This window comes from Rhinolophus sinicus, chromosome 14, assembly GCF_057876585.1.
Source record: "Rhinolophus sinicus isolate RSI-liver-muscle chromosome 14, RSI-T2T, whole genome shotgun sequence".
NCBI lineage: Eukaryota > Metazoa > Chordata > Mammalia > Chiroptera > Rhinolophidae > Rhinolophus > Rhinolophus sinicus.
The window spans coordinates 105,465,128-105,492,799 of record NC_142514.1 but is presented as its reverse complement, the minus strand read 5'-3'; the positions used below and the strand labels follow the sequence as shown (position 1 = coordinate 105,492,799).

The 27,672-nt window shown below is 38.8% G+C and overlaps 1 protein-coding gene across 1 annotated transcript; it reads right to left on the bottom strand.

Annotated features, from left to right (window-relative positions):
- On the bottom strand, positions 1-25,914 carry NXPE1 (neurexophilin and PC-esterase domain family member 1). Its single transcript, XM_074335448.2, is given in 6 exon segments — positions 1-1,056; positions 3,289-3,501; positions 7,717-7,778; positions 9,717-10,450; positions 17,174-17,293; positions 25,630-25,914. Coding segments are annotated over 6 exon segments (1,920 nt in total). The 5' UTR covers positions 25,885-25,914; the 3' UTR covers positions 1-520.
- Positions 25,915-27,672: the final 1,758 nt, after the last annotated feature.

Sequence of the window (27,672 nt, the reverse complement as noted above, 5' to 3'; positions counted from 1 at the left end):
CTCAGTCTAATTGTGTAGGACACAGCTCCCTGGCGCATGCTGGTCTTATGAGCCTTGAACTACCCACCGCTGAGGCAGTTGGTCGCCGGTTGTCTGTCGGCTGCCCACAGCAGCTCACGGCAGCTCTTGCCGGCTGCTGGCCACTCCTGCTGGCCACCGGCCGCTCCTGGTAGCCCATGGCAGCACACAGCATCCTGCAGCAGCTCATGCCAACCTCAGGCTGTTAACGTGGGCAGCCCAGCTCCAGGGAGAGCTGTTGTTCACAATCTTAGTTGTAGAAGGAGCAGCTCACTGGCCCATGTGGGAATCGAACTGGCCACCTTGGCATTAGGAGCACGGCGCTCCAACAACCTGAGCCACCGGGCCGACCTGGTTGTTTTTCTTCTTAAGTGTCCTCCCTGCCTAGACAGATTCTTTTAAATTTGATTTTCTTATTCCCTAAAGTAAACAAAACTTCTCTAACAATACAAGTTGAATTATTGGCAAAGATGGGTCCCTAGGGATTTTCTATATTTAGGCTTTAGCAAATGTAGTTGAAGAACAGGTCAATCTGATTTCCAATCACATGATCAGGTGGGTGGACAGTATTGGTGCCATATGCAATGGTCATGTCCCAGGCATCAATGACACCTACATTGAGAACACTGAAAATATCCTTCATGATAAGATATTGAATATAACCATGAAAGTCTCCAAACCTCTCTGTATCTATGTGCATCTCCCTGATGTTTTCCATCTTAAGGATCACTTTAGTGGTCGGGCTTCTCAGGAACAGTCGTTCAATAGCTTTTCAAATATTGATGGCCCTGCGAATGAATATGTCAATGGGGAGGGGTCGGAAGTGCTGGCCAAGGGTGATGACAATAGCTGTGTTTTTGTCACCTGATATCCGGTCAATCTTCCGAGGTATATAATTCTCATCTATCACAGAGTAGAGCTGGAGAGTGATAAAAGGATGGCTATGTTTTTCCCACTGAATTTGTATATGTCTTTCTGCATCCAGAAGCAAATGTTTCTTGAAAACTCCAGTTCCGTGAAGATCAAAAAATTTTAGTGCTGATAAAAAAAATAAATAAATCTTTTAACTAGAAGGCAACAAAAAATATTTTTAAATGAACATCCTATCATTTAAAATATGAGGTGTGATAAAAAATAGTGAATGTTTAAATTTAAAAAATATATATATATTATAGTAAAAGGCACATTGCCATTAATCTCCCTCAAAATACCCCCTGTCCCCACTTTGAACACACTTATCCCATTTCTTGCCACTTTCTGAAGCAGTTCTGGAAGTCCTCTTTCTTGAGTGTCTTTAGTTGTGCTGTTGTGTCTGCCTTGATGTCCTGAATCGATTCAAAATGTTTACCTTGCATGGTCATTTAACTTTGGGAAGAGCCAGAAGTCACATGGAGCCAGATCTGGTGAATAAAGTGGATGAGGACACACCATAATGCTTTTTTTTTTTTTTTAAAGATTTTATTGGGGAAGGGGAACAGGACTTTATTGGGGGAACCATGTGTACTTCCAGGACTTTTTTTCCAAGTCAAGTTGTTGTCCTTTTAGTCTTAGTTGTGGAAGGTGCAGCTGAGCTCCAGGTCCAGTTGCCATTGCTAGTTGCAGGGGGCGCAGTCCACCATCCCTTGCAGGACTCGAGGAATCGAACTGGCAACCTTGTGGTTGAGAGGACACGCTCCAACCAACTGAGCCATCTGGGAGCTCAGCGGCAGCTCAGCTCAAGGTGCCGTGTTCAATCTTAGTTGCAGGGGCGGAGCCCACCATCCCTTGCGGGACTCGAGGAATTGAACTGGCAACCTTGTGATTGAGAGCCCACTGGCCCATGTGGGAATCGAACTGGCAGCCTTCGGAGTTAGGAGCATGGAGCTCTAACTGCCTGAGCCACCGGGCTGGCCCTGTAATGTTTTTATTTGACAGAAACTGCCATATACCAGAAGCGATGTGTGACATGGAGCGTTGTCATGATGGAGGATGAAGTAAAGACACTCACGAAAGAGGACTTCCAGGACTGCTTCAGAAAGTGGCAAGAACAATGGGATAAGTGTGTTTGAAGTGCGGGGTGTATTTTGAGGGGGATTAATGGCAATGTGTCTTTTACTGTAATACATTTTTAAAATTTAAACATTCACCATATTTTTTGATCACACCTGTACCCACCTAGATTATTTCTGACTGAAGAATTTCTACACTCTAGCATAGATTACGTACCTATGCATATGTGTGAAATGTCAATCAAAATATAAAATTTTCATTGGAATTTATGAGGGACAACATTTCTTATGAAAGAGGGAATAAAATATATTTTAAATTAAAAGGCTCAAATCTAGAAAGCTAAATGAAGTTGAAAACAAAATAGCCAAAATGAGAGAACAGAGTACCTGAACAGACACTGTTCCCAAGAAGACATACAAACACTCAAAAGATATATGAAAAGATGCTCAACTTCATTAGCTATCAGGAAAATGCAAATCAAAACTACAATGAGATACGACCTCACACCTCTTAGAATGGCTATTATCAATAAGCCAAATAATAACAAGTGTTGGAGCGGTTGTGGAGAAAAAGGAATCCTCATACACTGCTGTTGGGAATGTAAATTGGTACAGCCACTATGGAAAAATGTGGAGTATGGAGGTTCCTCAAAAAATTAAGAATAGAATTATCATATGACCCAGGAATCCCTGCTCTGGGTATCTATCCCAAAAATCTGAAAACAATTATCCGTAAAGATATATGTACCCCTATGTTCATTGCAGCATTATTTATGGTGGCCAGGAAATGGAAGCAACAGAAGTGTGCTTCGATAGGTGATTGGATGTAGAAGATGTGGTACATATATACAATGGAATATTAGCCGTAAGAAAGATGAAGTACTGCCATTTGCAACCACATGGATGGATCCTGAGATTATCATGCTAAGCAAAATAAATCAGACAGAAAAAGTTGAGAACCATGATTTCTATCATATGTGGGATACAAAACTGAAAGCAACAAACAAACAAGACAAACAAACAAGCAAAAACACACACAACAGGTTAGTGGTTACCAGAGGGTAAGGGGAGGCAGGTAAAGGGAGTAGGAGAGGGTAAAAGGAGTCAAATATATGGTGATGGAAGAACTGATTCAGGGTGGAGAAAACAATACAATAGAGAGATGATGCGTTATAGAATTGTACACTTGAAACGTATATAATTTTGTTAACCAATGTCACCCCGATACATTTAGTAAAACAACAACCTGAATTTTTAAAAAATATATAAAATAATTACATACTTTTTAAAACCTTGGGTAAGTAGTAGATCCACTGACGCAGTGTAGAGTCTCCTAACAGGTAAATGAGCTTTCCTTTCAAACAGCCATTTATCTTTATTGTATTTAGCTGAATCTGGTTGCAAAATGTTGTAATCCACCTTCCATCTAAAGTATAACCACTAGGAACAGGAATCTTCATTCCAACTTGGCATTTCTCTTTTATCTTTTCACTCTCTGGTAATGGATAGTTGTGGTAAGTGATCATTGGCGTAAGTTAAACGTTCACCTTTCTTTCTTTGTTCTTCCCTTTATGGATCTCTTTCCCTCTTCCTCTCTTTCCTGATTCATTTTCTCCCTAGTACTATTCTTTGACCACCAGTTTTGTTTTACTTGTTCTTTTGAGAGAGTTTGAGTCATCTTGGCTCCTCCCTGTTTATTTTCTCCCAAATCTGGTCATCGGCTGAGTCTTGAAGTTCTCTCACTTCTTCGTCATCCCTAGTGATTCTGTGGTGAGTTAGGCTTTTGATTCAAATGTGAATATTAGTGGTGTGCCAGTTGGTGTACTTGCATCAAATCGCTTAATTTTGTTCCATTAATGAAGCAATAATCTTACTTTTCTATGAGTTTTTTTCATAGAAATATCTTAAGTTAAAAATAGCTTAAAATATGTCCACATTTTAAAAAACTTCAAACAATATAAAGTACCTAGCTCGGATGAAAATTTAAGTAGGAGTTTGCCAAAAGTGACATAAAACAGCTGACACAAACCAATATTCTGAGACTTCCCAATAAGTCCTATTAGAATTACAGGCTCTGTTGGCACATGGTCTGCCTCCCAAGTTATTTCAGGTAGCAAAGCTCCAAAAGTTTTGCTATGGCATAACAAAGATCATCAGGTTTCCTACCTGTCATATTTCCTTTTCACTCACTATGCCACGCCCCCACCACTGAGCCAATGCCTCGTATTTTAGGTTTTGTTACATCAGCAATTCTGTACTAACATCACATTCTATATTAGATAGGAAGCAGATAATAATGACTTAAAATATAAATTTATTCCTCATACAACAGTCCTAGAGTGAGCAGGCCAGATTAATATGATATTGCATGTTGACAGGGACTCTTATTGTTCTGCCTTTTTTTCTTTCCTTTGTTTTTTCTTGGCGGGGGGTATAACCTTAACTTTATTTTTTTATATCTTTATTGAGGTATAATTGGTATGCAAAAATTGCACATATTAAATGTACATAGTTTGATGAGTTTGAACATATGCATACACCCATGATACTATTACCACAATCAAGGTGCTGTTCTTAATATATGACTTCAAGCTCATGTTCTAACATGGCTCTTTCATCTTTCACCATTATAGCTACAGTTCAGCCACTAGGAAGGGGAGAAATGGAAGTGTGACCTAGAAGTTTCCTGTATCACTTCCACTCACAATTCTGGCAAAAATCTAATGGCCACAACTAGCTGCAAGGGAGGCGGTGGTCTTTAGCTTGATGATCATGGGCCCAGCTAAAATTATGGTGTCCTATTACTAAAGAGGGAATGGGTAACGGATAGTGGGAGACTACCCATAGTCAGTCTGTGCTTCACTTGTAGTCTCTGATGAAACAAGTAAAGAGTTAACAGGAGCGAGCTTGTGAGTTAGCAGGAATGAGCTTAAAAATTAACTGCTTGGCTCTGAATGCCCTGGCTAGCACTGCACCTGCAAGTTGACAAGCACCTTACACCCATCATAGCTGGCAACAGAACAGTTCCCAGGAGAAGACAAATGTAATGGCAGCCCCACTGCAGGTTGACAAGCACCCTACATCCTGCATGGAAAAATATAAAAACCCAGCACTCCTCATCAGCACAGATGTCCCCCTGAGACTCTGCCCTGGCAAAACTCCTTTTGCCAGTATTTCTCTTACCCCTCTGTCTCAGCAGCTGTCTCCATCAGAATCTGCTCTGGCAAAACTCTTTTTGCCAGTTCCAAACAGAAGTCTCTCTCTGCCTGACTTAAATAGTTTTCTTGCTCTGCCACTTTGTAGAGTTTCATGAATGCTTTCACCTTCTGTGAATAACCAGGAGTTAATTCTATGCCAATACAGTCTCTGGTTGCCTATGTCCACAGAACAGTCATCAACATGATTGTATTATGTTTGTAACTTGCGGACAAAGTGACAAAGAGGTGCTGGTGGCAGAATTGGAAAATTCTGGAATAGCTATTACCTGGAATGGTTAAGTCCTGTTGATTTGGCTTGCCAAAAAAGAGAGTTTTAATAAACCTATGATTATGTTGGAACTTCACTGTGACATGGTTGGATTTCTATGAGTCTTGATAACTTTGCACCGTGGATGGTTGAATACCATAACGCTGGGAACTTAAAATCCGTGCTTATTAAATATTCCCATCCGATAACGTACTGGCATACTTTGGTGAGAAAATAGCCTTTGAGCTTATTATTGAAAGCCATATCTTTTATAATATTTATGTGTCAGGGTATTCATTTTGCCAAGTATCAAACTCAGTACTCTGTAGGACCATTCCAAATATATAGCACATTCTCTGATGATTAATCTTACATGTTTAGTTTATATAATTTTAGAATAGGCTTGAGGGTTTTTAACAGTATGCTGATAATAGTATTAAGATTCCATTATATTTATTGACTACTTTAGAGATTGCGATAGGCAGAATAATGGCCTCCCAAAAATATACATGTCTTAATCTCTGGGACCTGTGAACTTGTTATATTCTAAGGCAAAATGGATTTTCCAAATGTGATTAAGGATATGGACTTTGAAATGGGAGACTATCCTGGATTATGTAGGTGGGACCAATTTAAATCTCATTAGTCCTCAAAAATGGAAGAGGGAGGCAGAAGAACGGGTCAGAAAGATGTAATTGGAGGATTCACCCACTTTGCAGGTTTGGAGGTAGAGGAAGGGGACTGTGAGGAGTGTGGGCAGCCTCTAGAAGCAGGAAAAGGCAAGGAAACAGATTCTCCCTGAGAGCCTCCAGAAAGGAATGCAGCCCTGCTACACCTTGATTTCAGCCCAGTGAGACAGATGTTAGATTACTGAAGTACAGAACTGCATGATGATATATTTTTGTTTTAAACCACTTGATTTACATCTTTTCAATATCAAGTCATCCCATCCAGAAACAACAGCGTTTTTCTTCTGTTTATATAAATTTTATTTTACATCTCTTAGTAACAGTTTAAATTGTCTTTCTATAGATCATACACATTTTGTTAAATTGTGAATTAGCTTTTTAAAGCACAAAGTAGATTATTTCACTCTCTTTCTTAATTAGTTTTTGTAGCTTCCAAAAGCTTACTGAGTAAACACTAAAATCCTGAGCATGGTACTTGAGAATTTCTATGCTTTAGTTTCTTACTCTCTTTCTAGCCCCATCGTTTGCTACATTTCTCCAAATGCTCTCACTCCACTGGCTAATTTTGCTCATGACTAGAGTTATCAGATAAAAAATACAGGATACTAAATTAAATTTGAATTATTTCTAACAAGGAATAATTTTTTAGAGTAAGCACTGCCCATGTATTATTTTCCCTTTACCTCATGTAATATACATAAGCATTTAGAAATTTTTCAAATTTAACTGATATCCTGTATTATCATTTGCTAAACCTGGCAACCCTACTCACAATCTTTACAAGTTTTCACTTTCACCTCATTCTCAATCTACAGATATTCTTCAGGGCTAAGTCAAATATCAAGTTTAACATAGGCACTTTTGCCTTTTTACTTTCTATATAGAATTGATAAGTTAATGGCAACCTTGCTGAATATTTATTTTTCTTCATTTACCCATAATGCCTCATATCTATTATAACCTCAATAAATATTTGCTGAATAAATGAATAAATATTAGGCAATAAATCATTAATTGAAGTAAATCTCAAAATGAATATTATTGGTAAACTCAGATAAGCTATATAGAAAGTTATTTTAAAGCTAAGTATAAACATTATTCTTTAACATAGCTTTATGTTTACCACTAAAACATATTTAATAAAATGGAAACTCCATATATAATTGCTCTGTGCATCAACTAAAGATCAGAAAGTTATGCCAAAAGAGAATTAGGATAACCCAACCAAAACATTTCTATTCTGAAGCTGTGGATACCCTCGACAGAATCACCGACTCTAGGAGATGCACTCCCAGGTTTAAATATGAATGTAAGATACTAATAATTTCCCCTTTTGTGTAAATTGAGATGAACTCTGTTATAAAAAAGAGTTTGAACTAATTTCCTTGAATTGATTTAAAATTCAAGGTGATTGACGCCATAGACACCTGCTAGGAACTGTGCTCCAGGAAAACCATGATCACTAGGGTTGATACTGATAAACTCCCCCCTGCATAAGACTGTCTCTTACAAGACCCATGCCAAGCACCACCTACCACAGCACAGAGCAAACTTACTGTTACATCGGGAGACATTAATGTGTTTAAGATGTTTTATCATTTCAACTCCCACACTGGACCTTCAAAAAATAAGACAACAAATTAGCCTGCTGTCCACACAACACAGGTAATGGAAGTCACTGCTTGTGAGTGAAGGATAATTTAAAATGTTCTACAACTGAAAACTATTATTGTTGTAGTAAATTTTGTGTATAGTGTTGGGCATTGTATATGAATTAGGATTTTGGAAAACTGTCAAGCTTTCAAAGAGCACGTGAAGTCCAGGGCAGTTGTGCTCATCTGCCACATGCAATCAGTGTGTCCTGGAAATTTAGATTCTAAGTACTTATCTAACCTGCAAGTTCTCTTCTCTCTGTGTGTCCACATCATTTATTCAAGTAAATCTGCTTGTAGATAACCGAGAAGTGCCCACAGGCTGAGTGACATGTCTTTTCAGGTTCAAATACAGAAGAGATCAGGATATTTTCATCTTTACTGGGATTTAGGCATAAAGATGGTTAGTGGGTAGGAGTAGATCTGCACCATCAGAGATCAAAGAGAAAGAACAGAAACCAACTGTGCTTTTACTGATTATAGAAGGGAGCCAAGGACTATAGATCATGGATAATTACATTATTTTTCTATGTTTGTTATCCAAACTTTACTTTTTCTTAGCATAGTTTTTGAATTCTTAAGGGAAAAAGACTGGGGCTCACAGTACTTGACTTTGAATACTGCTAAGAAAGGAATTGCTGAGGGCCTAGCATTCCACTCTGTCACCAAGCTTAGGGAAAGAGAATCTGCAGGGGAAAAAGTGGATAATAGCAGAATGGAAAGGGAAAAGGAAATGAACTGAGCCCCTGAGACTTATAGAAAGCGAGCTAAAGAGCAAAAGAATCTGGAACTGATAGATTGTCTTAGTGGTTGGCCTAGTTTCTGGAATTTGTGATGGCACATAGTTACCCTTTGCCAATTCTCAAAGTGGCTCATGAAAAGACCCTATCATTCTAAGCAGTGAAGTGTTTTTCAACTTAGTGGAGAACTGGGAGACCAGGAATGAACACCTTTTTGTGAGCAAGGGGAGAAAAGCATGGCATTGGTATAGCCGTGATTGACAGGAGAAACATGCGTATATCCCAGTTATTGAAGACCTGTTCAACCAGGGTCTTCTAAGAATCACTAGATCACAACACGGGGATTATGAAGGACTCCTCCAGTCTTTGAAGTACACACTGAAGAATTATCTAATATTTAGATCAACTGGAGATGACCAGTAAAGGTTGGCTTTTGAAAAGATTTCTCAGGCTACCGTGTGTACAATGGATTAGAGAGGGTAGGATTGGCAGGAGGGAAGCTATGACAAATATTCTAGATGAGATGATGATCTGAACTCAGATAGCAGTACTAGGCATAGAGAAATGGATGAATGTACAAGGTATTTAAGAGGCAGAATTTACAGAATGTGATATGGGGAATGAAGGAGCATGGATGCTATCATACACTTATCAAGGAATCCTTTTTTTTATATACAATCTATTAACATATAGCAGAATACTTTTCCACTGAATGTGTTTTGTAAAACCTAGGTCTATAGTAATAGACACAACTGATTCTGAGAGTACTACTGTGTTTCCCCGAAAACAAGACTGGGTCCTATGTTAATTTTTGCTCCAGAAGACACATTAGGGCTTATGTTCAGGGGATGTCAGCCTGAAAAAAAATCAAACTAGGGCTTATTTTCCGGTTAGGTCTTATTTTCGGGGAAACATGGTAGTCATCATGGAGAAGTACAACATATATAACTAGAGTTACACCATAGGTCCTCTTTCATTGAACATTTTGGTGACAATGCCAACCTTGGCAGGGGGAGTCATGAACAGGGGCTCATGAAGACACCACATGTCTGAATCAGAGTTTGAGTAGAAGAGGGTCAGAGAGGGTCATTCTGAATACTAACGGAGAAGGGCAATGCAGCTCTGCCTGTGGGCACGTCTCAGGGTATCTAAAAGTATACTTACCTGTGAAAAAGGCTTTTTTCCTTGACAGTAAGATAAGAAATGCCTCGATTCCTGGTAGTCATGTAACTAAGGGCCTCACAGGGCATGTGTTGAGGTCTCACACAGTAGAAGGCTTCTTGGTCTCGAGTATCCAGGTATTCACACAGTTCAGCACTTGACTTTAAGGTGTGGCCACATTCCGTGAAGACATGGGTGGTGCCATTAACAAATTTACCTTTGAAAATAATCCTGTCATAGCCTTGGTTCCTTGCCCTCCAGAGAGCTGACACCCCTTCACTGGGGTGGATGAGCAGGAGAGACAGAGACACCTGGCCCGCCCAGAACAGAGTGAAGCTGACAAGGTAGGTGCCATTGTTGAAGTCTGTCACCTTTCCCGAAGCGCCTGCCTTCAGGGCTGCGGAGGACATCCTGGCCCTCAGGAAGTCCCCGCCATATTCCTTCCTGTATCCCAAGTGGTCCCTCATCTCCACCAGGATGTCTAGCTGATCCCCTTTGCAATATGTGTCTTGAGGGGTGAGGATGGTGACTGTGCTGTGTGCGGCACTGGTGGTGGTGTTCATGTCGGTGAAGGGTCTGGGTGGGATCAGCTGGTTTAGTTTTTCCATGATTCCCTTTATTCTCAGCTCAGTTTCTGTTGGTGGTTTTAATGGACTCAGTGGTATTTTAATGTATGAGGACTTCGTGGAAGTGTTCCAGAGATGGAGGGAGGTGGGTATCTTTAGATCAGAACAAAACTGAAATGGCAAGGAATGTGACATTAGTACAAAATGTCCAAGTCATTTTTATTTATTTTGAATTTGAGTATTTATTTACATATTATCATCAATATATTTTAAATTCTCTGACAATTTTGAATAAAATGTAAACATTTATCTTTTAACCTCAATATTTTAGAGAATGCCTAAACAGTTGTAGGTAAATATATTAAATACGAAATACAAGGTGGGACGATTAAGTTCATAAACTTGTTGTAACAATGTTTCTAATCTTTTTTGACATCAGAGAGATTACTCATTATGAATTTGTACCAACTGGACAAACACTTAACCAAGTTTACTATTTGGAAGTGCTGAAAAGGCTGCCTGAAAAAGCTTGACAAAAATGACCTGAGCTTTTCACCAACAATTCATGGCTCTTGCATCACGACTGAATGCACAGTTCACCCGGCACTGTCTGTGAGGGAGTTTTTAACCAGTAAACAAATAAGTGTATTGGAACACCCTCCCTACTCACCTGGTCTGGCCCCCAATGAGTTTTTTCTTTATCTGAAGACAAAGGAAATATTGCAAGGAAGACATTTTGATGACATTCAGGACATCAAGTGTAATACAACGACAGCTCTGATGGCCATTCCAGGAAAAGAGTTCCAAAATTGTTTTGAAGGGTGGACTAGGCACTGGCATCAGTGCATATCTTCCCAACAGGAGTACCTCAAAGGTGACCATAGTGATATTCAGCAATGAGATATATAGCACTTTTTCTAGGATGAGTTCGCAAACTTAATTGTCCGACCTTCATATATAGCTCAGAGAATACTTATAAGTAATGAATTGATTTAATATATTTATTCTTCCTTTTCTTAAACATCTTATATCCCGTCATCACTAACTTCTGTTGGTATTACTTTTATATCTTATACCTGTGTCTAATAGTCTTTTCCTCCCAACTGTATTGTAGCTCAAGCCATCATCATTTATCTTCTGGATTATAGTAGTCATCTGAAGGGTGAACACAGCCTTCAGTCTTGCTTTCTCTCCAATTAATTTTCTCCACTGCAGCTAAATCAGTCCTTCTCAAACAAAACTATTCTTGGCTTCTCCCTGCTTAAACCCCTTCAATGGCTTCTCATTACTCTTGGGATAAAGTCCAACCTTAATATGGCTATATGCAGTGGCCTCTTTTTAACTGTCGTATCCCAGGCACTCCTTCTCTTGCACTCTATGTTTTAATAAGAACAACTGGTTTATTTTCATGAGCTGACCTTCCTTTCTCTAAGCTCTTCCTCTTTACTTTTTCATCTTCCTAGATTGCTGCCACCTTCACATTCCCCCCCAAACCACCTAAACTTCTGTTAATTTCTAACTTAAGAAAACATTAGAACCTTAGAGGTCCCTTCTTATCCTTTTAGCACTAAAATGTGTTTTATAAGTCCTCAAATTCAATGATTTCCAAATCTTGTTGATAGTCAGAAGTACCTAAAAACTCTTCTAAAAATATGGATTCTCAAGCTGCAGCCCAAATACACTGAGTCACAAATCACTAAAAGCCTTACCAGGAGTGTATGTTTTTCAAAGCCTCACAGGTAATCCTGTGATCAGATAAGTATGAGGACAATGGTTATAGATTGGTGGTTGTCAACCCCTCATACTTTAGAACACACATAAAGGTTAAACAAAAAATGGCTCCACTGTACCCCAGTATCAATCTGTAAAACCCTCATGGTTGGTACAAAGCAGTAGAGTAAACCAAAAGGGACAAAGCAATGAGATATTTAAAGATTAGGAGAACCCAAGTTGAATCTGAAAAATCGTATAAGATTAACAAACTTTTTACAAAGTCAACCCAGAAATATAGGGAGACATAAATAAATAAAATTCCAAATAAGAGTCTTTTAATATGTTTCTGGAAAATTAAAAAAAAAACAACTGAATTTGCATGAAAGGGAAAATAGAAAACTGGGATAGAAAATAACTATTTAGTACACACTCATAGAAATAATAATATTAATCAGTATTAATGATGCAATCACGATGATGGTAACCTGTGACCATTTTTCCCACTTCCAGAAGTCCCAGGCTGAGATGTTTTCATTGGTGGGTATCGATATCCCTAGCTTATATAATGAGGAAAAGCTGTACAGTTAATTTTATGAGATAGAAACATGTTTTATACTAAAACCTGATAAGCGCAATACATGAAAAATATAAGCCTACCTCATTCATGAACATGGCTTTAAAATTTTCTTTATTTATCTATGTTGATATAGATACATAGATATGGTTATGTGTATGTGTATGTATGTTAGTCACAGTTAATTATGTATTAATGTGGAACTGAAAAGATGGCCCCAGAAGGAAAAATCATTAAATATATCTTAGTGGTTTCACTACAAAAATCTCATGTTTTTTATTGTTATTAAATTTATCTGATTTGGAATGCAGTTGCCAAAAAAGCATTTGATGTATTTTAATGTTTATTTAGCATTAAAATTCAATAAATAGAAAACCTTAAACATTCTCCATTCAAGGTCAGGAAGAAGACAAAAAATGTTAGCCACACTAGAAGTCCTGAACAATAAATTAGAATAAACAAACAAACATATAAACAAAAACCAGAGTTATGAGAATTATAAAGGAAACAACAGGCTTTTCTTCATCTTTCTTCTCTTTTTTGTTTTATTTTTTACAGATGTGATTGTCTACAAAGAAAATCAGAATTAGCAAATTATTAGCCTTAAGAGAGTCAGCAAGGAGCTGGATACAAAATAAACTTGCAAAAATCAATGGCATTTATCTATAGCAGTAATAATTACCAGAAAACACAATAGAAGATAAGCTCTGACCTTTACGAAGTCACTTTGAAAACTCTTTTAAAGACATTTTAAAAGAGCTGAATGAAAAGCTATAACACTTTGCAAAGTTGGAAAGCTTAATATTATAAAATTGTTAATTTTCTCTCAAATAATTTTAAAATTCTACGTATTTCTAATTAAATTCTCAAGAGGATTTTAATGGGTTTAGGAGAGAGAACCTGATTACTGATTCTAAAATTTTGTGGAATATAATAGTCTTGAATAGCTGGGAACTGTTTAAAACATAATACCACGCCTAGCATAAATTATAGTAATAAAACAGTACTGTACAATTACATTATCAAATAAACCAATCACATAGAATAGGTACTCTAGAAACATACCACTTTACATATGACAGTTTATTATATTATATGTTAATGAAATCATCACAAATCAATACAATTAGGTAAATTGTATTGGTAAAATTGTGAAAGATTGAAAAAAAAAGATTCTATCTCATGCTCCATACAAAAAGTCCAAATGAATTAAAGCCCTAAATATGAATATTATAACTGAAAATGTGATATAAAGAAATTTATGGTTTCTTTATGACCTCAGATCAGGAATTATTTCTTAAATATGACCTCAAAAGTGGAAAGTATAAGAAGTGTTTATATAATCAATGACTCAAAATTAGAAGTTTTATTCAATAAAGGACACTATAAACAAAGTTAACAGATGATAGATTGAGCTAATACATATGCAACATCTAAAACTAATAAAGAATTCTTATGTGAAATATAAAAGTTACTAATGAAAATAAAAAAGAAAATATCAGTAAACCCCAAAATAGACAAAGAATACACATTAAAAACATTATAAAAATGTTTATCACATTATTAAGCACATTAGGGAAGAGATAGATGCAAGTTACTTAGGAGAGTGGATGAGTTAAACTTTGTATATTCATATAATGGTATACATGTAGCTCTCAGTGATCATGAACTAGATTCACAAATAGCAACATGATAAGATATCAAAAAATAATTTTGAAAAAACTAAGAAATCATTTGTGTAAATTAACTACACTAACAATAATACTATATACCTTTAGAGGTCACACATATGTCTAAATATATGTATTGAATAAGAACTGGAATACTATGAGGAAAAATAGTACGGTGACTATGGGAAAAAGGGAATGAGAGTATGGGTGGGTTAGAATGAAACATACTTATAAAGTAAAACAAAAAAGCTCTGTTTCATATATGGCCAAGTAACTTGTGACAGATTGATTCTTCTTCAGAAAACAATGATCAACTCTGAACATAATACCAAAACCAAGTGGTATCTGAAGGCAGTGGAGAGTGAACAAAAGCAGACACATGTTGGAAGCAAGATGCAACTTGGAAGAAGGAGCCAGCAAGAGGCAACTTGCCTGTTTTTGAAGTTTTAGTGTGAGGGCAGTCCACAGAGAAGCATGAAGTAGCTAAAATGCAACAGAAACCCACCACTTTAAAAAATGGTTTCAACAATCTGGGGGCTGAGTCGGCAGTGACACTGGAAAGAGGGTGAAATCCTGAAACAGATAGCCAGAGAAGGGCATGCACAAATTCTGAGTATGAACCCTGATGACATCTCTACTGACCCCTCAAGCACACCTGCGAGGTAGCCACAAAGTGTTTTCCAGCTAAAGCTGAAAGAACTCAACTGAGATTTGAGTGACTTCCAATTATAGGTGAGACCAAATTTATTGTTTGAGTTGAATCAAGTCAATTGCCTGCCACAACAAAAATATCAGCACATTTCTGAGGAGTAAAACAAAACCCAGTCTCCATAATTAACAGTCACAGTGTCCAGGATACAATTTAAAATTGTTCAGCATTGGGGGAACAGGAAATGTAATCCTACTCAAAAAAAGACAAGTAATGGAAGACAATCTGGAGATCACCTAGGTGGTAGAATAATCAAAGACTTTGAAACAGCGATTATAACTATGCTATATATGAGTTCGGACAATAAGTTCGTGAACTCATCCTAGAAAAAGTGCTACATATCTCATTGCTGAGTATCACTGTGGTCACTTTCGAAGTACTCCCCTTGGGAAGCTATGCACTGATGCCACCAGCTCTAGTCCATCCTTCAAAGCAATTTTGGAACTCTTTTTCTGGAATGGCAATCAGAGCTGTTGTCGTATTATCCTTGATGTCCTGAATGTCATCCAAATGTCTTCCTTTCAATATTTCCTTTATCTTCAGGCAAAGAAAGAAGTCATTGGGGGTCAGATCAGGTGAGTAGGGAGGGTGTCCCAGTACAATTACTTGTTTACTGGCTAAAAACTCCCTCACAAACAGTGCCATGTGAGCTGGTGCATTGTTGTGATGCAAGAGCCATGAATTGTTGGTGAAAAGTTCAGGTCATTTTTGTCAAGCTTTTTCAGGCAGACTTTTCAGTGCTTCCAAATAGTAAACTTGGTTAAGTGTTTGTCCAGTTGGTATAAATTCATAATGAGTAATCTCTCTGATATCAAAAAAGTTTAGCAACATCGTTGCAATATTTGCAGACTTAATTTTCAGACCTCATATGGCATAATTATATACATATAACTATGTGAGTGATGTTGATAATCGGGGAGGCTACCCATGAGTGGGGGCAGGGGGTATATGGGAAATTCCTCTACCTTTCTCTTAAATTTGCTGTGAACCTAAAACTGCTATTAAAAATAAAGTCTTTAAGAACAAAACATCACAAATCAAATGAACAAATAAACAAACTCCATATCCTTCATGTATACGGACAAAAACCAGAGAGACGATAAAAGTGGAAGAAATGACCTGATACATGATAGCAAAATGACAGTAAAATACTTAGGTTGTAAACTTAACATGAATGTTCAGGACTTATTTGAGGAAAATTTGAAAGAGATTTATTTGAAGGAAACAAAATTGAAATTGAGCAAATGGAAAGGAGACCATTTTCTCAGATAGAAAAACTTAACAACATAAAGATGCTGTTTCTTCAAAGGTTAATTTACACACTTAATTAAATCACAATAAAAACCATCCTTTTTTTCTGGAGCTACACAAGTCAATTAGAGAATTCACTTGACAGAACAAAGAAGAAAACATAGTAAAAAATATATGAAGGATAAAAAAAGTAGAGGAGTAGGGTGTCGACAGGGTTAGTCCTACTAGATACTAAAACTTACTTGTAAAATCTGTATAATTAAAATAAGGTGGAGTGGTGAATGAATAAAAAGACAATGGAACAGAATGGAAAATCAGAAATAGACCTCATTATTATACAAATTTCATATGCTATAGAGACAGCAATCAAAACCATGGGGCATAAAATGGAATTGTTAGTCAGGGATTAGAATAACTGGACAGTGATATGGAAGATGTGAAATGAGATCAATGCCTCATACCATGCAACAGGATAAATTCCAAGTGGATCAGATATTCAAATATAAAAACTGCAAGTAAAAAAATAAAACATGGGTGAATTCCTATAAAACTTTTGATTGGGAAAACTTTTCTATGACGTAATATCCAGAAATAAGGGAAATTGGATTATTTTAAAAATCACTTTTGCATAAAAAAAACCCATAGATATCTCCCCACCCCGACCCCCTACCCCCAAAATGAAATATTAGATTTACATGGTCAAGTAATACATGCTCCTGGATTTAGTGAGAAGAAAGTCATTAGTGGCCATTGGGTTCATTCTGGGGGCATACTGGAGGTAGAATCCTCTTTAGGATGGATTGAGGATGAATGGGAAGGAAGAAATGGAGATAGTCAGTGTCCACAATCCCTCTGACAAATTTGGTGGAGAAGGGAAGAGGAAAGAGCAGAGACTGAGTGGGAAAGGATTGATTGGGACTGACATGACACAGCTCATGCAGGGAGCTTCACGTCAAATTAGAGAAAACTCTTCCTACCTTTGTGGAGTTTTGACATATTATATAATTAATCCACACAACTACTAAAAAAGACATCAACATCAGCAGCATTTTTTGAACCATCATATTTGAGAACGTGCCCATATTGAGATGTGTGCCCTAGGAGAGATGACACAAGAGAAGGAATCACGTAAGAAGTGAATCTGTATTCTCTCAGTTTTATTTTTACCTGTAATTTGCCTCTAAGACTTTATTCCTCTTCTGTGAACCACTTCCTTCTTTTTTTCTCATAGCCAACAACCCATACCGCCAACACTTTCACATACCTGTTGGTTACTCATCTAAGTTTTAGCGAGGGTTAGTGCTTCTTCCCTCCATGAGATGGAAGTCGGATGTCCCTTACATGTTCTCTCACTGCCCTCTATCTTCTGTTACAGCACTTATCACAATTACAGTGAGAAGCAGAAAAATTAAAGCATCAACCTGTCTTTTGGGGCAAGACTTAGGATAGCTGATGGGTGTATAAGACTATGCTCATGTTACTTAACATAACCTGTAAAATGGTCTGGAAGAAAAATGGTCGTGTTAACTGGGTAGGGAGATGGAACTGGTGGCTTTTGTTTGGCTGAACACCATGTATGAAATTCAGAAGTAGACACTCCTTCAGGACTGAATTACTCTGGTTAATAAAGAAGATATCAGCCCACAAGCCGAGGTACTGCATGAAGAAAGGGAAAGAGGAGACGGAAGGACGTGGTAAAGGGGAGAGGGGTGAGGGAGAGAGAGAAGTTCCTTTCCATATCAGATTACATACATTTTAATAGCTTATTTTGGGTAGGTGACAGGCAAGACGTCGGCTGACGGTCGCCTTGAGAGGTGGGAGAGGAGTATCTTCGTGACAGGAGCTCCGCGGAGGCGGTTGGAGGGAGCCGAGTTGGGACAGCGCGTTTCAGGCAGCGGATCAGGCAGGGCCGGGCGTGGGCGACAAGGGAGCCCCCGGCGGCGGGACGTGACTGTGAGAGTGCGGGTGTGCGGGGAGCGCGAGGTGCCGGAGCCAAGGCCCGCAGCCTCCGGGAAGCCAGGAGGAACAGGAAGAAAGGAAATAAGGGCTTTGAAAGCCCAAGGCCATATAAATTATAAGTATTTCTTCATCTCCCTTTCCTCTTCTGGGTTTTGTTTTCATTAATTATATTTTGTGATTGCTTGAGACTGACTTGGTGGGCCTGGGAAACCTAGTGGGAAACTAGAACCCACTCACTATTCCGGAAATAGTTTTTGTAGGTAGAAAATGCTTTGAATGACAGTATGATTCAACAGACTTAATGCCCCTTGCAGGTTAATAAACCGTTTTGTTAAAAGTAACAAAAATAAATAAATTTTTTAAAAAGCTTATTTTGGGGAGCAAGATGTAAACCCCTCCTCTCTGTCCCTTACCAATGCTCAGTGAGATCTGGATTGTGTGATATACTTGTGTGTGGTTGGAGTCATTTGATGGAATCCAGAGAGGTTCTATGTTTGAATCTGGTGGTACAGACCAAAAACAGGGACTGCACACGAAAAACAGAAGCTAGACAACAAAGGGTCAGCTTATACCTGGTTAACGTTTGGGGAGTCCGCGATGAAATTGTTTCAAACAAGATCCAGTACAAACCACAACACATGAAATCACTACCTTCGGACGGAACCCTGACTTCTCCCTGTTACTGAAACATGGTGTGGAGGAACCTATAGAGTTATTGAATTCTGTGTCCAGATTGTTTTGGGGCAAAATGAATGCAGGAGAAAGGACATGGTGGCAGCTCTAATCTGTGTCACACAGTTTGCTGCATAGTTTCTTTACTTTGTGATCGCTAAAAGACTGTCAATTACTAAAGAAGTGGAGCAATGTCTACTTCAGCGTTGTATGTCCCCTGCCTAGCACAGTGTCTGATGCATAGTTGAATGAATAATTTTAAAACCAAATCCTGATTTTCAGACCAACTTCAACTTCTATCCACTGAAATTTTGTATTTTCTCACAATATACGCATAGCATGTTTAACAGGGCAAATAATCAGATTCAGGAGGTTACTCTGACTCCCCCTACCACCACTGCAGAGATTGACCCAGGTCTTCTCACTTTTAAGTGAATTCTGTAGCATGTTAGTAACGATGCATGGTCTGATTCTTTTTTCTTACCTAGAAAGTATAGGGTATAGATAAGTTTCAGCAATCTTTAACAAGTATGGTTACAGTTGCATTTGCGAATCTCAGACTCTCAACCTCTTTCTCGTAGATCTTTAAGTTTATTCTGTTCATTTATTTATTTAAAAAATATCGAGTACTTACTGAAAAAGTGTAAGATACCATGAAATGTACTGGAGATAGAAAATCAACAAAAGAAATAAACATTTATGAAGATTACATAGAAATACCAAGTTCTTGTTGGTCTCTGAATAAACACTCTTCCATGCTCCTGAGTCTTTGCCTAAAACTCAAATCACTGCTTCCCTCACTGCACACTGATACCAGGCCCACCCATTTCCACGATGCTCTCTGATAAACTTGGAAAATTTCTATTCATTGTTTGAATTTGAGCTTGAGTACCAATTGATACTTCCTCAAAAGTTTTAGTTAGTAATTTATTCCTCTGTGCTCCTATTGCCCATTACATATACCTTTGTTATTGAAAGGTAGCAGAACATGATACCTCAAAATAGTCCTCTTTGGCAAAAACATTATCTTGACTAAGTATTTTGAGAAACTGCAGATACAGGAGAGCCTCTGAAAACAGTGTAGAGACTTATCTGCATGGCAGGGCAAACTTTGTTTACCATATATTTCCTTGTGTCATCTTCCTGTGAATTGACTCCTGCCCTCATGTGAAACTCCAGGTCCCTATCCTTTCCCTAGTTCAGCATGGTATGTAAGTCTCAATTCCCTGGCTGCATTTTGAGTCTCATATCTTTGCGGTGTTCCTGTATATATGTAGTTAAAATTATTTTTTTATTCCTCCTATTCGTTTAAAAACATTTTTATTTTTTATTTTAATGTCTTGTTTATCACAGAAGGGTCTCAGTCAAGAACCTAGAAGAGTAGAGGAAAAATGCTCTTTTCTTCCATGCAGTTTGGCCACCGTGAACGGACTTGCTGAGACACCCTACTTGCTCTGGGTTTCCAAAAACCCATTTGCAGGGGTTTCTGGAAGACTGGCAGAAGATGGTGAAGGGTAAGAGTTCTTATCAAAGTCTGCTCTCCTAGATCTCTGTCTGTAGTGTCTAGTTGAGAGAGGAAGGTAAAAATCTAGTTGTCCCTTTCTTTCCAAATTCAGATTAAGAGGAGAAAAGCATTTGTAAGAATTTGTTCTTTGGATAATGACTGTTTAAAATTTGGTTTGGGGTACTCACTGGTCACTGATTCTTTCCCTCCCAGTGACAGCTATTATTTTTCTGTTTGTCTTAGTGTATGTTCTGAAAACTTGCCTTGGCTTTCTGCCTGCCCAGGAATTACAGGTTGTCAGTTCTGTGTGTGCATGCAGCTCAACTGTCCAGTTGGGGGCCCTGACAATAAGGCCAGATAGAAATGTGGCTTGCTTGCTATTTGCAGTTAATGTCCTAGCAACTGTTGTCAGGTCTTAGGGGAATAAGTCTTTCTTCTTTTGGTTGTCTTTAGGAATGGCTCAGGATCTCGGGGTGACTGTATTTCTGCACCCTCTTCGGGGATGCCTCTTGCCATCAGCAGTTAAGTCACAAAGACTTCTTGGTTTTGGTTGAGTCACTTGAGGTACACCAAAGGTTTAAAGGAGAAAGTGGGGGGGGGGGAAGAAGGAGTTCAATACTGCCAGGATTATTTACTATTTGTCTTGTTTGAACTTAAGATAATGGAAAGGATTTTTTTAAAGGAGCTCTATGGTCAGGGTCAGAATTTGGCCAAATTGAAGGCTGATATTCATGATAGGAACATTTTTCAAAGGTCTCCTTTCCTAAGCTAAGACAAAAATATGTACTCATAGGAGAGGAAAACACACTGAAGACTTTGTGGAAGGTTTGGTTAAAATGTTCCAAAGACACATGGATTTAAATTTGGAACACAGGAATCTTTTAATTTCCATCCTAGTTGGAAATCTTCTTCCTGATATAAAGAAGCAGATTGAAGAAAATGTTTTTGGATGGGCAGGTCTCACCCTTGATATCATTCAGGCTAAAACCCAGTTCTTTGAGGAATTAAAGTAACTGTCCTTATCTTACAAATCGAGACTTTACAAAACCAGAAACGTGGCTCTAGAAGCAATTCAAAGTCCACCTAACTTTACCAACCCCCAAACCTCCCCTATTTATCTCATAATGTTGTAAATATTATAAAGAATCAGGAAACAGAATTATCCTATACTTAAGTAAAAGAAAAATTTAAATAGTAATTACCCTAGACTTCTGATAATAGACAAATCTATCCCAGAGTCCCTAGGGGAAAACATTCTTTTCCTGTCCCTTGAAGATACCAAGTTTTTGAAATATAAGCACCCCAGGAGACAGCCAAAACACTGCCTCAACCTCCTAAGAATGAAGAAAAAAAGAAAAGAGAAAAGAGGCTTTTAAAAAAAAGAACTGCTATAAAAGCTCCCTCACCCAAAATTTTGTCCATAGCCTCCATAAGATTACTTGGGTTGTGAGCACACAATGTGATACATAGGTGAAGTATTATAGAATTGTACACTTGAAACCTATGTAATATTACCAATCATTGTCACTCCAACAAATCTAATTAAAAAAATCTATAGTGAATGAATAAAAAAAAGATTATTTGGGAAGGATGAATAACAATCTTAAAAGTCTTCTCCATATATATTAGTGAAAAAGCTTCAGCCATCTAAGCAGGTAAATTTCACTTTGTCTGAAACACAATTTGGATGCATCTGTTATTTTTAAACTAGTGAATTTTGTATCATTGTGTTTGACTCATGACTAAAATTTGGGAATGAAAGCTATGAGGTCTTTGCATCTGTCTCTCTGTTTATATATCTACGGATGTAGGGTATGTACATGTGATTTTTTTTTTTAAAGATACACGCAGTTTTCTCATGTTCATTAAAGCATTATTTATTTATTTATGTTTATTAATTTATTTCTCCCCCCCTACTTCTGCCTCCCCCTCTACTCCGGTTTAAGCCGTTGTTTCTCAGTCTAGTTGTGTACAACACAGCTCCCTGGCCTATGCTGGTATTATGAGACTTGAGCTCCGCCCAGCTGAGGCAGTAGGTTGCCAGTCAGCAGTAGGCCGCTCATGCTGGCTGCAGGCCACTCACATAGGCCGCTGGCTGTTCATGGAGGCACACGGTAGCCCACCGTAGCCCTCAGCCGCCCACAGCAGCTCACGCCAACCTCTGGCTGCTCATGGCTGCCCAGCTCAGGGAGAGCTGTTGTTCATAATCTTAGCTGTAGAGGGCGCAGCTCACTGGTCCATGTGGGAATCGAACCGGCGACCTCAGCATTAGGAGCACGGTGCTCCAACCACCTGCACCACCGGGTGGGCCCACATGTGATATTTTTAAGACTCTGGATAATATTGCCAAAATTAACCTGTAAAAGAGTTCCATCTAAGTGGCTTAAAGAAAAATAAGCACTCATATAAAGTAAATGTTCCTAAAACTCAGAAATATAGAAATTAACCCGGATGGTTTTCAAGTTCATGTGACCTGACATAATCTGTGGTAAATAAGAGGTAGTTTAAATTTGTTGGTTTAATTAAAATGGGCAGTTCTTCACAGTTATCAGCATAAAATGTCATGCAGACATACAAGTTTATAAACAAACTTTTCAACAATAAAATGTCCACTTAAATACTTCCTCAAATCATTTTGGTCACTCACACCCTTAGAGTTTTGCTAAGTTAAATTAAATTATGGAAATTCATTGAATATCTAGATCATTTCTAAATAACAAAATACAGAAACAATAATTACTGAACATAAGTTTACCCATTTGGGCTTCCAATTACAGAGGAACTAAAGACATTTGGTTCTGTTAGTAATCATGGCTTGTGCATTGAAGCATTGAAAAGTTATACTATGGGGAATCATATACTTCTAGAAATTATGAAATATATTCAGAAATTTGCCATCCAATCCCAATAGAGAAGTACAATGAGATTAAAGCTGTTTTCATCCCTGCTAACAAAACATCCATTCTGCAGTTCATTGATCAACAAGTAATTTTGACTTTCAAGTCTTATTATTTAGGAAATACTTTTCATGAGGTTATAGCTCCCATAGATAGTAATTCCCCTGGTGCAGCTGGGCAAAGTGAATTGAAAACCTTCAAGAAAGGATTCATCATTCTAGATGCCATTGAGGACATTTGTGATTCATGGCAAGAGGTCAAAAGATCAACATTAACAAGAATTTGGAAGAAGTTGATTCCAACCTTCATGGATGACTTTGAGGGGTTCAGTGGAGGAAGGAACTGTAGATGTGATGGAAATAGCAAGAGAACTAGAATTAGAAGTGGCGCCTGAAGATGTGATTGAATGGCTACACTCTCATGATAAAACATGGATGAGGTTGCTTCTTATGGATGATTAAAGAGTGTGATTTCTTGAGATGGAACCTACTCCTGGGGAAGATGGTATAAACATTGTTGAAATGACAACAAAGGGTTTAGATTATAACATAAACTTAGTTGAAAAAGAAACAGCAGGTTTTGAGAGGACTGACTCCAATTTTGAAAGAAGTTCTGCTCTGGGTAAAATGCTATTAAATAGTCTCGCATGCTACAGAGAAATCATTCATGAAAAGAAGAGTCAACCGATGCGGGAAACTTTATTCTGCATTTCCCGCAAATAAGCCCTAGACAGACAATCAGCTCTAATGCGTCTTTTGGAGGAAAAATTAATATAAGACCTGGTCTTATTTTATTATAAGACCGGGAATAATATAATAATATAATATAATACAATACAATACAATACAATACAATACAATATAATACAATACAATATAATATAATATAATATATTACTTAGTCTTATTTTACTATATGACCAGGTATAATATAATATAATATAATACCCGGTCTTATATTAATTTTTACTCCAAAAGACGCATTAGAGCTCTTTGTCCGGCTAGGTCTTATTTTCGGGGAAACACGGTAGTTCTCTTACTTTAAGAAATTGCCATAGCCACCCCAACCTACAGTAACCATCACCCTGAGCGATCAGCAACCATCAACATTAAGGCAAGACCCTCCATCAGCAAAAAGGTTATGACTAGCTGACGGCTCAGATGATGGTTATAATTTTTTGTGAGTTAAGTGTTTTTTAATTAAAATCTGCACGTTTTCTTTTTTATAGACATAATGCTATTGCACACTTAACAGATTAGTGTAAACGTATGTATATGCACTGGTGTTGGTGCTGGACAGGACAAATAAGGGGCAAAGTGGGCCTCTGTTTGGTATCCCCTAGAGGTCAGTTCCTTGTGGCTGCTCCCCCCCTCCCCCATCCCCCTACCCCCATTCCCTCTCAACCTGGCAGATGCTCCGCCATGGCCCTCTCACCCCTCCAGAACAAGCAAGAGGGTCAAGTCCAGATGAAGTGGAGCTTGTTCATTCGCCCAGCCAGATCACGACTCTGGGAAGGTACTCAGGCCTGGAAGAGCTGAATCCTGGACTACAAAAGCACACTCCTTTGCATGAGGAAGAAAGGTCACCACCTAGCCCCACCCCCCACTCCCCCACCCCTCCACCCCTGTCCGGGTTTCCCAGAAGCCGGATCTTGGAGCGTGGTGAAGGCGACTTTCTCTGGTCCTGGTAATATTGAGAAGGGGCATGAGGACCATTTTTACAGCAAAAGAAACTAAGAGGTTGGATTCCAAGCCGGCTGCCTACGTGCTCCAAGGCACACACCAAGGCAGACGTTGTCAGTGGCACAGAGCAGTCTGTCCGGAAGCCTAGAGATTCCATTAGGACCATCCCTGTAGTTAAGCCCATGGCAAGTTAAACGCAGGTTGTGCTTTACAAGAGTTAAAAACCAACCTGCCCCTATTCTTCTGGCGTCTCACTGAAGTCAAAGATAAACTTACCGTTGCGCTTCTATCCTCCTTCCCCCCATACCGCTGAATTTTCCAGGGAAGCAGAAAACTCATAATCCTTAGCCCCGGGGCTGGCGGGGATCGCTCTTCCACTAGCGATTAGAGACCACCACTCTGTCTATGGGGCGGCCTTTGTTATCTTACTCTCTGATAAATAAACCTTTCCTTTAAATTCCTCAGGGGCTCACATTTGAATTCTCTCCTCTGTGAAGCCAAGGGCACTCTTTCCTTTTGCTGCGACACTGGGACTTACCTGTCCCTTCCAGGGAAGACCGCCCCTCTCACTCCCCCGGGCGCTCCCTGCAGACTCCCGGACTCATCCGACCTGGTGCTTCGGCAGCGCCTCTCAACGCCCCGGGCCAGTTTCTGCCGCGCTGTGTGCGGAAGAGGAACGGAGAGGGCAGAGAGGCTGAGCCCCAGCACCTGGCCCTTACCTCGGATGGCGAGATCTCACACACGCCCGCGATCTTGGCGTAGAGCTCCGGGATGCTGGAGAAACTCTCGGCCGGTCGATGCCCAGCGCCGGCTGCGATGCAGACCTCCGCCTCCTTGGGTTGGCACCGCGGACTTTGCTCTGGGGCCGCACCCCGCAGGCGAAAGCCTGAGCTGGACCAAGGGCCTGGTGGCGCCGGGCGGGGAGGGCCCGGTTCTCCACCCGGACGAGCTGCATCTGGACCCGGAGTTGCCATCTTCCCTTCTCTGGATGAATTTGGAGAGAAGAAAAGTTGTACCCGTTCCCGCATCTCATCTCCGGGCTTCGAAATAATGTTTTGAAATACACAATATAAATACATAGAATTATAACAAGGATATTATGTTGACGCATAGTTGTCAACATTTTAAATGACCCATTTGTTACATGGTTGTATAGCAATTCTTTATTGACACACCAAATAAGATTTAGCAGGCAGGTCTAATATTTTACAATAATTTTAAAGTGATGTTAAGCTTGAGTGATAATTCCAGATTCTGTAAAAGTATTGTGATATGAAAATATCTGTGATTTCCGTTGGTGAGGTACTGAATGATTCACAGGTACTGAATGATTTGTTGTCTCTATTCATACGTGAAGAGCTTTAGAAGCTATTCATACGTGAAGAGCTTTAGACTTTATTTAGAAGCTAGTGAACATGAAGATGTAATTTTTCCCCATTCAATTTCCCCATTCAAGACTTCCCGAATTCTTTCACAGACCCATTTGGCCGAGGTGGGGGTGGGGTTGGGGGTTTAGGTGCGGGGTCCATGGACCCCAGGCTAACAGAGGATGACAGAGCTTCTGTGATGGGATGCCTGGCTTCTTGGGTGACCTCAAGAGGCAGAACCTTCCCGGACACTTACATGAGAGAGAAATAAACCCCTATGTTTTCTGAGTCACTGCATTTTCGGAGTTTTGTGTTTATTTGGTTTCGTCTTTTCCAGCAGTTCAGCCTGCCCACATCTACCATTAAGTACCTCTTCACTCTGTAGTCTTTTTTCTGTAATCATGATTGCTGCCTGATACAGGTATTTGTTTAACTTTATTGAGGTATAATTTATATACAATAAAAGAGCATGCATTTCAAGTGCATTTTTATGAGTATGTACTATCAAATGTACACACCTGCATAGTATCAATATATAGAATATTGCCATTACTCCAGAAAGTTTCCTTTTGCCATTTCCCAGTCAATTCTTCCCCCTACTGTGCTTTCTTATTTTCATGTATAGTGTTCTGGTATTTGCACACATCCAGAACCAAGATAATTAGAAGAGCCCATATGGGCAACTTTGACTTGTTTCCATTGTTAATTTAAATATCTCACCAGATTTGATTAAATGTATGATGTTTGATGTATGATATTTGCTGTTTTTTATGTCTTCTGTTAGATTAAGGAAATTCTTTTCTAAAAACCAGTTTGCTGTTTATTTTTTTATTTTTATTTTATTAAATGTATTGGGGTGAAAATTGTTAGTAAAATTACATAGATTTCAGGTGTACAATTCTGTATTACATCATCTATAAATCCCATTGTGTGTTCATCACCCAGAGTCAGTTCTCCTTCCATCACCATATATTTGATCCCCCTTACCTTCATCTCCCACCCCCCCACCCCCCACCCCCCTTACCCTCTGGTACCACTAAACTATTGTGTGTGTCTATGAGTTTCTGTTTCTCATTTGTTTGTCGTGTTCTTTTGTTGTTTTTGGTTTATATACCACATATCAGTGAAATCACATGGTTCTCTGCTTTTTCTGTCTGACTTATTTCGCTCAACATTACACTCTCAAGATCCATCCATGTTGTCACAAATGTTCCTATATCATCTTTTCTTACCGCCAAATAGTATTCCATTGTGTATATATACCACAACTTCTTTATCCATTCATCTATCGAAGGACATTTTGGTTGTTTCCATGTCTTGGCCACCGTAAACAACGCTGCAATGAACATTGGAGCACACGTGTCTTTATCTCTAAATGTTTTCAGATTTTTGGGT